At 40.5% G+C, this 12,925-nt stretch overlaps 1 protein-coding gene across 1 annotated transcript in view; it reads right to left on the bottom strand.

The window, feature by feature from the left end:
- Positions 1-12,925, bottom strand: part of PLPPR4 (phospholipid phosphatase related 4) — a 60,342-nt gene that overhangs the window by 14,442 nt on the left and 32,975 nt on the right. Inside the window, exons 2-4 of the mRNA XM_060773941.2 lie at positions 9,893-10,078; positions 4,493-4,622; positions 3,209-3,404 (exon numbers count right to left, since the gene is read on the bottom strand). Of these exons, the coding sequence (XP_060629924.2) occupies positions 3,209-3,404; positions 4,493-4,622; positions 9,893-10,078 (512 nt within the window). The remainder of the gene's footprint in view (positions 1-3,208; positions 3,405-4,492; positions 4,623-9,892; positions 10,079-12,925) is intronic.

Genomic DNA, 12,925 nt, shown 5'->3' with positions numbered 1-12,925 from the left:
GGCCCTTCCAGACAGACCAAAATTCCAAGAGGAAATGGGATTTTCAATTCCAGTTCCTCTTGGAATTGAGACCAAACAGCTGGCCTAAACCCTAGGATTTTGCAGGGGTTGGGGTGGCTAGATGCTCTTCTGTGCTTATCTGAGATCAGCAGGGGTTGGCGAAGGCACTGCCAGCCTCCCTCTTCCTGCCCCCCCCATTAATAATAATAAATAATAAAACTTTATTTGTACCCCGCTACCATCTCCCCAAGGGACTCAGTGCAGCTTCCTTCCACTTACCAGATGGAGACCTGGAGCCTTTCTCCCCCCCCCCCCTCCTTCCCAGAAGCTCTGAAAGAGGACTTTATGGAGGAGAGGGTGAGGATGGAGGGTGAGGGAAAAGGTTCGAGGCCTGCATCTGAGCCTTCGTTTGGTACGTTGAGGGGGAAATGGAGGGGAGGGAGGGGGAGGCTTGCCTGGAGAGGAGGGTTAGCTGTGGAAACAGACACTGGGATCATGGAAGGTAATCCCAGGAGTCTGTTTCCACAGGCCCCACACCTCCAAAGATCTGGATCTTTAGAGGTATGTTTTAAACCTGGACGAAACAGAGTAAATTCGGTTTAGTCCAGTTTTTAGCGGATTTGCCTGGAATGTCATCTGGATACCTCAGGCTAATTCATTTCTAAGTCCACGTTTTAGGGCTGTGTAGGTCAGGTTTTAATAGTCAAAGAAAAAAAAAACTTTTGTTTTGGGGTGGGGTTGCTTTCCAACTCTTAAAGTTAATGTCTGATATTTCATTTTTCTTTTAAATTCAAAAAAGGTAATTGCTATAACGAAAAGTTCCTAGGAAACAAGACTTTAAAAACTGCTATATGACTACTAAGGAAATAAGGTACTTCAACAATGTATGATGTATGCAAAAGCAGCAGAATATGTCCTGACCTTTATATGAGGGAATATGCATGGAAATTAGATGGCAACATAGCATACATTGTATGCTCCCTTAGAATGTCAAGGCAGCCTTAAAGGCAAATGGGATTCTATGAAGCTCTGGGAATTATATACATATAATTCTAAGAAACAGAGGCCAAGAAATACTTCTAGTGTTATTCCCTAGTCTTCCTTGAATAATTCATGAATTCCCGGGGCTGATCCTGGTGAGTCCTCTCATCTGAATGCATGTTTACAAAGTATTATGTTTCTATGAGGTCATGGGACCCTTTTTTGAAGCAATCTAAGATGTCAATGAACTTTCAGAAAGTCACAATCTGCTTTGTAAATATCTTTCTTGGTTGGGTTGCTGTAGGTTTTTCGGGCTATATGGCCATGTTCTAGAAGCATTCTCTCCTGACATTTCGCCTGCATCTATGGCAAACACCCTCAGAGGTTGTGAGGTCTGACCTCACAACCTCTGATGATGCGTTCCATAGATGCATGTGAAACGTCAGGAGAGAATGCTTCTCGAACATGGCCATGAAAAACTTACAACAACCCAGTGATTCCAGCCATGAAATCCTTCGACAATACATCTTTTTCGGTTGTCTACAGATTTGAGAATAGCATGATAGCACAAAAAACAAAACAAAACAAAACAAAAAAGAAAAACAAACAAAAAAACCCCAAAAGCTATACAATTAATTGCTTACAGTAATTATCTGCCAAAAAAAAAAAAGGGGGGGGGGATTTTAATGAAATGTTTCATTGGGGACAGAGTAGAATTTTCTGTTTTCTGTGATCTCTATTGTCAATGAGAGATTGATAATTTTGCTCCTCTCTTGCCCCCCCCCCCCCAGTCTTGCCAACTGTAGCTTGTTTACTCTGTATCATTATGAAGGAATTAATCTGCTCAACCATTTTGTGCTGGTTCTTATGAGCTAACATGCCATTGCCTCTGCTCAGCTGGCCTTCTTGCATCTGTCACCCAGCTGGCAGCGTCTTCACTAGGCCAGAGGAAGCTGGCGATACTGGAGTTGTATGGTGGGGGTTGGGAGATAATCCATCCTTACTTTTTACAGCAGCTCTTAACATTTTAATGGCAGTTCTGCTTCGGATGCCCCAGATTATATTGGAACTATCCAGATGCTAAACCTACATTGGGAATTAAGGTTCAGAACTGCAATGGCTCTAATACAATCTGCAGTACCTATGGTGCAACTGCTGCTGAAAGGAAAGAGCTGGCATTAAAACCAGGGGTGGATTACTCTACAGTTCAAGAGTTACCATCTCCCTCACCATTAGACTAGAGAAGAGGGGAGAAGTTTGTGCTACTCTATCATCTCTATTGGGAGAATTTTCCTAAGTCTATTCCTTCTCCCTTCTTATCCAGTTTTCTTGTGTGCCATCATTTTTAAGACTAAGATTTGCAACTGTATCACTACTATGATCTGTAAGCCATTTTGGGACCCTTTTTGGCAAATGTGATGGATAAACACTTTTAAAAAAGACAGAAATAATAAATACAGCACAACCCCTGTATCCACATTCCAAAAACACTATGAATACCTGAAACTATGTATAATAGAAAACCCTATATTTGAGTAGAACGACATAATTGTACTGGAGGACTTAGAGCCCTTCCACACAGCCATATAATGCTGGTGATTCGATCAAGGAGGAAGTTTATGAACAAAGCTCTTCAGCAGGGAAGATGGTTCCACAGCATCACTCCCCCCCCCCATGGCCAGAAACAAGAACAGCCTCCAAGATGCCAAAGATGGGAAAGCCTATATATACCTCTATCCATGTATAGCTGTCTATCTTGTCAGTGTATCATGGCATTGAATGTTTGCCGTATATGTGTTCTGTGATCCGCTCGGTGTGAGAAGGTCAGAATATAAATACTATAAATAAATAAATAAATAAATAAATAAATCCCAGAATATCAAGGGAACTAATCTACACTATCTGCTTTGAACTGGATTATCTGAGTCCACACTGCCATATAATCCAGTTCAATGTGGATTTTGTACAGCTATGTGGAAGGGGCTATAGAAAGCCCCATAAACACTTTCAGGTGGAATATTGCTGGGAAGGTTAATAAGTGAAATCAAGGGCATTGAATCCATAGTCATATACTATACAGACATCATGAAATTATAGTGCATAACACCCCCTCCTGTTTTTGAACGATACACATTTGTAAGTTTGGATAAAATTAGATGGCAAAACATTCCCAATTCTCAAAGAGCTAATAAATATACTCTTTTAAATGTATCAGTTTCTATCCAACCTTCCATCGTTGATGATCATGGGATCAGGTCCTGAGCAAATATCGTCCACAATGTAAGAATTTTCTGAGCAGGATACATTGAGGGATGTATAGTTAGGCTTGCATACAGTCAAGAAATATGGTGTTTGATACCCCGTTGACAGCTGTATAATATCAGTGATGAGAGCAGTGGCACAAAGGCCAAATACATGGACACCTAGAGTAAAAAGAGAAGAAACTATTACATCCTTGGCACAATTTTTGTCCAGCAGTTGAGAAACTGGTGGCTTGTGGCCCAAATCCGTCTCTCTAGCTGCACAATAGGAAAGAATTTCAGTTGCCCTTTCACTTGTTAAATAGTGGTTCAATTCACAGAGGACAATGTTCCATGTTTCAGTGTTAACTTACTTTTGAGCTCTCCTGTAGGCTCTCCACAGGTGTGAGATTCTGTCTGTTAGAAAAGTCAGCTTTATAATCAGGGCTGGTCATACCATGAAACAGAGTGACATGAGAAGGGCACACCTTTGATGGCAGGTATTGGAGGAAAAAACTGTCCCAAGCTGTATACACTAGTAATTTATCAAATGGTGGCTCTTATGTCAGGTCGGCATTGAATCAACACGAAGCTTTACTCTGAAACTCCTCTGTGTGTTTTTAGTTAATGGTAGGGCAATTTTCCCATGTATTAAGAAAATTCAACAAAAAAGCACTGTGTGGAGATGTCCATCAGAGACTGGAGTACTTTAACATATTCAAATAATTAAGTCTTCCTAAAGGCAAGGAAAACTTGTCCAGATATATGATGTCTGCAGAGTTTATGTGAAGGCAAAACATTGTGTCCCAATCTGCTAGCTTTCATGTTACTTACTTTTCTTTTCTTGTCTGTTGGATATCAACCGTATGATTAGGATCTTTTAATCTCTGTATATCACTTGGAAAAAGTTAGAAATTTAATAAGTGTATCACCACCACCACCACTATCTATCATTTTTAAAATAGCAAACATATCCCAACATGTTCTGAGACTATTTTTTAAAATCTTTTTAATCTTCCCATGGCCATAAGGGAAATAGTGCTGGAAACATGGATACTCATGATAGCCTCTGTCTGCATAGTGTCTAGTGTGAATTTTTGATAGGAATAGAGAGATCAGTTGCCACTAGGAGATGATTTTGGAAAGCATCCTCGCAGGTTCTGTCTTTTTAGGTCTGAAGCTGTAATACTCCATCCAGGTTCTAAAATAGCATGTCTAAAGAAAGAATCAACACCAGGAACCTTCATCAAAACACAGTTGGCAAGACTTACCAACAAAACGGACAGCTCTCCTGAGGAAAGAGTTGAAGTTACAGCCCCCTGCATTGATATTGGCTTCAGCGCTGATACCGTTCCGGCGTTTTGAAAGGCAGCAGTAGAGAATGCCTTCACCCACCATGATCTACAATAGGGGGGGGGGGAGGAGAGATAATTGTAACAATTAATCAATATTTGGTTTATAGTGAAATGATCTTAATCAAAAAGGACACCCCACAATTTGCCAGTTTGTCTTTTGCAGATTTGATTAAAATTGTATCTCTAAGAATTTCTACACCCTAGACCAGTGGTTCTCAACATTTTTGGCCTACAACTCCCAGAAATCCCAGCCAGTTTACTAGCTGTTAGGATTTCTGGGAGTTGAAGGCCAAAACATCTGGGGACCCACAGGTTGAGAACCATTGCCTTAGACAGAACACCCTGCTAGCTATCTCTAAATCTCCTGGTACTCCTGGTCAGTTGCAAGGCCGAACAGGGCATAGGGTTACAGCCTGTGTTGGATGGGGCCGCACTCCCCCTGAAGACGCAGGTTCGCAGCTTGGGTGTGACCCTGGACTCATTGCTGAGCCTGGAACCCCAGGTTTCGGCGGTGACCAGGGGAGCATTTGCACAGCTAAAGCTTGTGCGCCAGCTGCGCCCGTACCTTGGGAAGTCTGACTTGGCCACGGTAGTCCACGCTCTGGTTACATCCCGTTTAGACTACTGCAATGCTCTCTACGTGGGGTTGCCTTTGAAGACAGCTCGGAAGCTCCAACTAGTCCAACGCTCGGCAGCCATGATTTTAACAGGAGCGGAGCGCAGGGAGCATACAACCCCCCTGTTGCGCCAACTCCACTGGCTACCGATCTGCTACTGGGCTGAATTCAAAGTGCTGGCATTGGCCTTTAAAGCCCTAAACGGTTCCGGCCCAAGCTACCTATCTGACCGCATCTCTGCCTATGAACCCACCAGGACTTTGAGATCTTCCGGGGAGACCCTGCTCTCGATCCCGCCTGCTTCTCAAGCTCGGCTGGCGGGGACGAGAGATAGGGCCTTCTCGGTGGTGGCTCCTCGGCTGTGGAACGCCCTTCCTGCGGACATTAGACTGGCACCATCTCTAATGGTATTCCGCAAAAAGGTGAAGACCTGGATGTTTGTGCAGGCGTTTGAGTAATTTAGTGCAATCTGGTAATGGAACATAGGAATGGAACAATGGACGACAAACCTGGACTACGCTTGGATGATGAGAAGATTGGGTACGGTTGTTTTTTGTAATAATTGTGCATTGTAATTGCTTATCGGTAATTTATGGATAATGTGTTAAGTCAATTGTTATATGTTGTATGGAACCACTGCTGTTTCTACTGTTTTTACTGTTTGTGAACCGCTGTGAGTCGCCTTCGGGCTTGAGATACAGCGGTATATAAGCAAAGTAAATAAATAAATAAATAAATAAATAAATCTAGTGGAAACTAAAGGCCCTAAATATTCCTAAAGAGAGATTCCCTCAGGTAAAAATGATGATTTATTATACCATTTTCCACTTTTGCAGGGGTCCTGCACACCTAACCCATTAAATGTGGAAGGCTGACTATATGCATTGTTAACATGATTTCGTAGAAAGGTATTGATTCAATTTTTCTGAATGTGGGCCATGGTAACACAGGATGTGCTGTATTTTCCTTATCATTAAAACATATTGCTTGTCAGAGAAATTATTCACCCATTTGGAGACTGCAAAGAAGACTGAAAATATTTTTTTTTTAAAAAATAGACATACATTGCAAATATAGCAAACATTTGCATAGTGTTGAAGCTGTGTGTCCTCTCGAACAATGCACTAGCAGGTCTAAGGCTAAAAAAAAAAAAGACGTGTGATAATTGTGAGATGTGATTTTAATCTATATTACAGTTCCCATGATCTCTTATCATTGGCCATTATGGCTAGGATTTCTGGGAGTCGAAGTTAAAAACTTCAGGAGGGCTCCAGCTTGACCACAACTCCAAGCTAGTGCTTCAAATGTTGAAAAGTTTTAAAATGTTATAGTCAAATCAACATTCTCTCCATTGGTTTTGCTTATATGAATGTAAAAATGGCCTGCTTTGGGATGACTTTAAGCATTAGTTGTAAACATTTCTGGCATGTGTTTTTGTGTGGTAATGCTGTGTTCTCACTGATGTTCTTTCTTTTTAGTCATTGGGTGGTTCGACACATACATTAAACCCACTTTGGAGCAGGTTTAAGAAACCCGCTCCAAGGGGGTTTAAATCCACACAGGCAGGGGGAAAAATGGGCTTTCCCCTTTGGCTGTCCACATGCTATCCTGAATACTTCCAGGATAGCATGTGGCCATCCAGTTTTTTCCCCAAAACCCTTAAAAATAAAAAAGGAAACTTACCTGGAACCATTTGACTTCTCTTCCTACCTGAGGGAACATACCAATGATGCCAAAAACATAGGGGGAACCAGGAACAATTTGGACCCCTTTCATTTTGGGTGTCATTGGTATGTTCCATCAGAAAGATGGAGAAGCCAAATGGCTACTAGTAACTTTCCTTTTTATTTTTTAGGGTTTTTTTGGGGAGGGGGTTGGGGAGGGGATTGGAGCCTTCACAGTTTTCTAGGCTGAACATGGGACTACTATCTGGACTGCCCCCTCAAAAGTCCAGAACTTTTGAGGGAACAGTCCAGCCAGTTGAAGTAGTGGGTTTATCCCACACCTTCCAAGAAGGCACAAATTAAATCCACTCTAATCAATTTGCTACAAACCGGGGTTTTCCTAGTTTGTAGTAAATTAATTCAGAATTGTCCAGGATGTCATCTGGATCGCCCCTTCTTTATTGTGGGACTTACCGCAATAAAGAGGTAGTCTGGATGCGCTCATAGTCTCATTTGCACTCAGTATCATTCAATTTGATTGGCAATTGCAACTTGCCTGATGTTGTTGGTGATATCACAGTAACTTATCCAGCATGATCACTTATCCCCATTAGAAACAAAATAAGAAATCATTAGAGCTGTAATGCCAAGCAGCAGAAACAGCAAGGAAGGGAACAGAAAGGGAACTTGATGGCACTGGAACAATGCAAAGTTTCCAATAGGTAGGGATGGAAGCTATATTTATAATTATGCAGATGCTGCAGTCAATTGAGGTCTATCATGTTTCTCAGGAAGCAGCTGACTAATAGCCCCACCCCCACTCCTGTCAACTATTTCCAATGCAACAGGCAGAAACAGGACTACTACCTACCTCTATTCTTCTTTGTGCTAGAGATTGTTTGAATGAGTGGAATCATCTGCCAGCTATTTCCCAACTGACAGGGGAACAGACCCCTGTTGTTCACAGTGACTGCCTTCTACTAAGTGGGAACTGAGAGACTAAATGAGGGGCTATGTAGACATAAGTCTCAAGTGAGTAACTCTAGTTACACATTCATAACTGTGATATTATTTCAGTCTCTCTTGAGAAAATTGGCTCAGAAGAATAACATATTTGTAATCTTTCACATTTCTCCTCATATTTGAAAAAAACATGTAGGAATTATTCTGTAAAAACATTTTTTGGAAAAATAATTCTGTGCAGAAAATGGAAACAAGTTAAACTTTAGCTGGGATTAACAACTGGTTTATGTCTTAGGTTGCATCTACATGGTAAAACTAATGCAGTTTCATACCACTTTTACTGCCCTGGCTCAGTGATATGGAATCACGGGAGTTGCCATTGTTCAAGATTTTTAGCTTTCTCTGCCAAAGAATTCTGATGCTTCACCAAATTATAGATTTCCAAGTTTCCATAGCACTGAGCCATTACAGTTAAAGTGGTATGACAACATTTGCTTCAGTAAAATGGTTTGGGCTAGCCTTGTGTTCATCATTTGATGATGATACTAATTATCAAATACTTTAAATATGAATCTGTATAAGTGGAAAGTTTGCTTCTTAATTCTGTAATAAAGTTAGTACTGCAGGATCAATTAGAAAATTGCTGATACACTAGACCTCCTGGTATCCAAGTAACTGAGAATAGAGTGGTCTGACATCATTGCTAAACCAAAATCCTCCTCTGAACTACATTGTGTATCTTAATGGATTTTTTCTTATTTCACCTAAAGCAAAAAGAGGGCAGTGACAGTTGTATAATTCCACGGGAATGGAGATGTTAAGGAGGACTTAGAGGATTTTACAAGCTAAGAGCAACAAGCTAAGAGGCAAAAATAGCCTCTAACAATATAATATGCCTCAATGTAGCCATTATGATGATATGACTTTGATCAAGAGCAGTGAGAGGGAACCTGAATAAATGTGGTTACTTTTGCTTATTCTCTGTTGGTTCATGCTATTTTTCTCCAAGTTCCTACTCAGGAGACATACTTGTTTTCAATTACAAAAAAATGATGCAGGAAGCAAATTACATTTCAACACATTTGCATGCTGAACTTCACTGCTCAGGGAACAACTAGAACAACACTGAAGAACACCAGAAATAGAGTTTACCATCTTTTTAATGTGAAAAAACTCTACCTAGTGTCCCATGGGACCAAAACACGGAATATTACTTTTAAGTGTTTAGATGTTCCTGGTTATCTATTTCATCTCCAGATTTATCCATTAGTTATTATTCCTTATTTAAAGAACACCATGATGTTTTTTCAATGCAACATATTTTTATATTTTTAAAAAAGACTGGTATCCTGTTCAGTAATTACAACATAGGACTTCACCACACTCAGTAAACTCCATGTTTCTACACACTTTAGAAACAATGGGGCCCATCACATGACACAAAAATATTTTTCGCCATTTTAAAGTGTATTTTTTCCTGACAATTTAGAACTCAATTGGCAATCAACTTCATTTTCAATTCCCCATGTAGATGGGGAAAAATGACAAATTTCACATGTGATGGGAATTCTCCTTGTCCAATTGTAAACATTACAGTGATGCTGTGCTGGAGGGAGGAGCCAAGATGGGCAGTATGGATTCCTTTCTTATGCCATCACTGTTTTGGAACTGCAGAAGAAGGACTGGTAATGTATTTATTTTGTTCTGTCAACTTTTTGCTCACAAAGATAAGAAATCCAGTTGATTTTTTTAATAAAGAGAAAATGGGGAAAGGACAGTGGGAGGAAAAATATCTCTTGCATGTGATGGGAAAGAATGGCAGAAAATATATGATAGAGGTAGGAAAAAAAATTCATTTTATTTCCAAATGGGGAGTATGCAGAAGTGATAGTGCATTCATCAAGGCTTTCTGCTGATACGTTGACCCTCTTTGAGGATTTCACAGCATCCCCCCTATGGCCCTATGAAACAGCAAAAATAATTCCATTCCAATCTATTTGCACCTCCCATCTTGTTTAAATGGAGCACATAGCAAGGGACTACAAGTGGAGGTCAGAGCATCTATGACTCACCGTAATGGCTGGTGCAGCAAAAGCCAGACTAAGTAACATCAAGAAGGGAACAGCCTCTTGGGAAGGTTCAATGTATGGCATACTCAAACTCCTGTCATAGCAGCTGAATCCAGAATGAACTGGCTTGAAGACATCTGTCAGCTCAAGGAAATAGAGGCTAACAACAGAAGATGCCAGTATGGGTAACTGGAATAGAAAGATGAAAAGGAATTGTCAAGAGCAAAGCATATACTTTGTCCCAATCCACAGCATAAAACAAATATTTGATCCTGAACTTTATTGTTAGTTCCAACTAGAAGAGGCCCATTGGGTCAACAGAAATTTGCCTACATGTTGACCCACTATTCTTCAGTTGATCCAACCAGTCTGTCCTTGTTGGGAATAACCAATAAGGTTCAACTCTTTGAATCTTTTCAATATCCATTGGCTAATATATACATTTCAGCAGCAGTAGAAAGAAGCAGCATGAAGATATACAAGCAATGAAACACCATAGCATTGTACAATTTTAGCAATTGGATTTTGTGAGAATTATTTTGCATAATTTTCTATGGCTAGATATAATCTTTTTTTGACTATAACATTATGAAAATGTAATCAGAGGTTTAAAAATTAATTAACAAGTATAAAATTAAACTTGCCAAGATTTCTAATTAAGCAATTATTTTTTAATTAAATAAACTGAATCTGAAACGTGATGTGGACACTCACTTGAAAAATACATTTTTTTAAACATAACTTGGCATCCGTTCTTCATTTTGGTTCAAATACAGAACTTCTCAAGTTTATGAAAAATAATTTTCCTTGTTATATGGCCTAGCAAATACTACATACAGTTAGCTGTAAAATGCAGACATTATCAACAAATATTTGAATATTTCAGAAACTCTCCAGTCAGTATTCAAGATGTGCAGAGAAGAGCTTCTCTGAGGAAAAATTGTTCCAGATGTACTAAAAATAAAACAAGTAGCTCCATTCCACTGTGGCTCTGTGTTGAAATGAATATAGCAACACTTGATGTATAGAGTACTGCGGCTGCAGATTGAGTATCCTTGACCAAATGTATGGGAACAAAGGTACTTTGGATCCTCTCTCCCAGTCTTTGGAAAAGCTGTACATAATGAGATATCTTGGCTGTGAGCTGTTGTGAGTGTGACATCTGGACCTACCTTTTCCTGGATGGTCTGGTTGTCATGATTACTATCCGGTGTTCCCCAGGCTGAGGTGGGATAGCAGTGCCATGTTGTCCCCTACTTCTGTGTTGTGGCTGCTGTCATAGACCTCCACCAACCTGCTTGTGGGAACTGTGGCTGCTATCTGCCAGACTGCTCACTCACCGAGTGAGAGGGGAGGGGATGGAAGAGTGAGGTAGTCTTCACCCCTATCTCAGCTGCCTTAGCAAGCAGGCACTCTGGAGGACATCAAACAGGATGACTACCAGAAGGTAGATGGGTGTCATGGCTGATGACAGTCATGGTATATGGGGAGGGATGGGTGTGTTCCTGTAGGTTGGCTGTCCAGCAGTGCTGAACTGTGTCCAGTACAGTTGGGATGTTGGAACTTCCTGCAACTTCTGAGGTAGCTCAAGTAGTCCCAATTAGACCATCATACAGGGTCAATATGGCCTGGGATGATTTGGGATGCCAATTCGGCCTGCATTTTTGGTCAGTGTGGCATAATCCTCTGTCTCTTTAGATCTACAGCTTTTCTAGATTGCACATCCATTGACGCATTGAAAGCACCTCTTCTCCCTGACCCCCTTTTTCTGACTGAAATAAGAGCTTGGAGAGACAAGAAAGACTGAAAATGTATTGTCGAAGGCTTTCATGGCTGGAATCACTAGGTTCTTGTGGGTTTTTTCGGGCTATAGAGCCATGTTCTAGAGGCATTTCTCCTGACGTTTCGCCTGCATCTATGGCAAGCATCCTCAGAGGTTGTGAGGTCTGTTGGAAGTAGGAAAAATGGGCTTATATATCTGTGGAATGGCTGGGGTGGGGCAAGGAGCTCTTCCCTGCTGCAGTTAGGTGTGAATGTTTAGCTGATCACCTTCATTAGCATTTGAAGGCCTGCCTGAGCCTGGGAAAATCTGTTGCTGGCAGGCAACAGATTAACACCTCCCAGCAACAGATTTTCCCAGGCTCAGGCCTGTTTTTAAAGAAGGAATTATAAACATGCTTCTACTGTAATGTGCACCTTTTTTTTGGCCAAATTACAAAGCAAATACCTTTTTTTTTGTTTCAGAGTTTTGAAATTTGAGGTCCACATTAGATTCAATGGTGCATTAGACTCGAGTAAATATAGATTTTATACTTATGTCTGAAATATTGTAATCTATCATAATGATTTAGATTTCATGTGGCACTGGCAGTTAGGAATTCCCCATGCCAATGTAGGACAAGTTCAGATATGGATATTTCTTTCTGTCCTCCTGTTGTTTTTTTTAAGTATTCTATGTTTATTCTACTTTAAAAAGTGAAAACTGGAGAGCATTTTTGTTCCTTCAATGCTTGTGTTGAAAAGGAAATTTCAGCAGGTGTTGTTTGTTGTATAACAAGCAACACCTGCTGAAATTCCCTCTTCTACAGCAAAAGTACAAGAACCTTCTTCAGTTTTCACTCTGGCAACCGAAATTAAAACTCCCGTGTATGCTTAAAACTCAGTTCCTATAGCTTGAGGATCCGTTACATATCAGAAGTGGTCACACAATTCTCTTATCCTCTTCTTCTGAAAACCTGTCCCTCCAACCAGCTTTTGAAACCTAACAGGAATAGCAATTTTTTGCAAAATGGGATTTGTGCAGGTTCATATGGTAATACAGGGCTGGAATACTGTTGGTTAGTCCTAAGTAGAGTAGACCCATTGAATAAGTTGCTGGATGGCAAGTGAATAGACTGGTAAATCTAAGTCACTTCAATTTGCACTAATAGGATTTTGGAAATTCCCCCTTTCCCGTAAATCTGTATATGCACTGCAGCATTTGTGTAGATTTCTTAACATCATTGACATGAAGATGTGCATTGGCATATGCAGGAA

Source organism: Anolis sagrei, chromosome 4 (assembly GCF_037176765.1).
Source record: "Anolis sagrei isolate rAnoSag1 chromosome 4, rAnoSag1.mat, whole genome shotgun sequence".
NCBI classification, from domain to species: domain Eukaryota; kingdom Metazoa; phylum Chordata; class Lepidosauria; order Squamata; family Dactyloidae; genus Anolis; species Anolis sagrei.
Note: the sequence above shows the minus strand (reverse complement) of the source record. Positions and strands in the feature narration are given on the sequence as shown.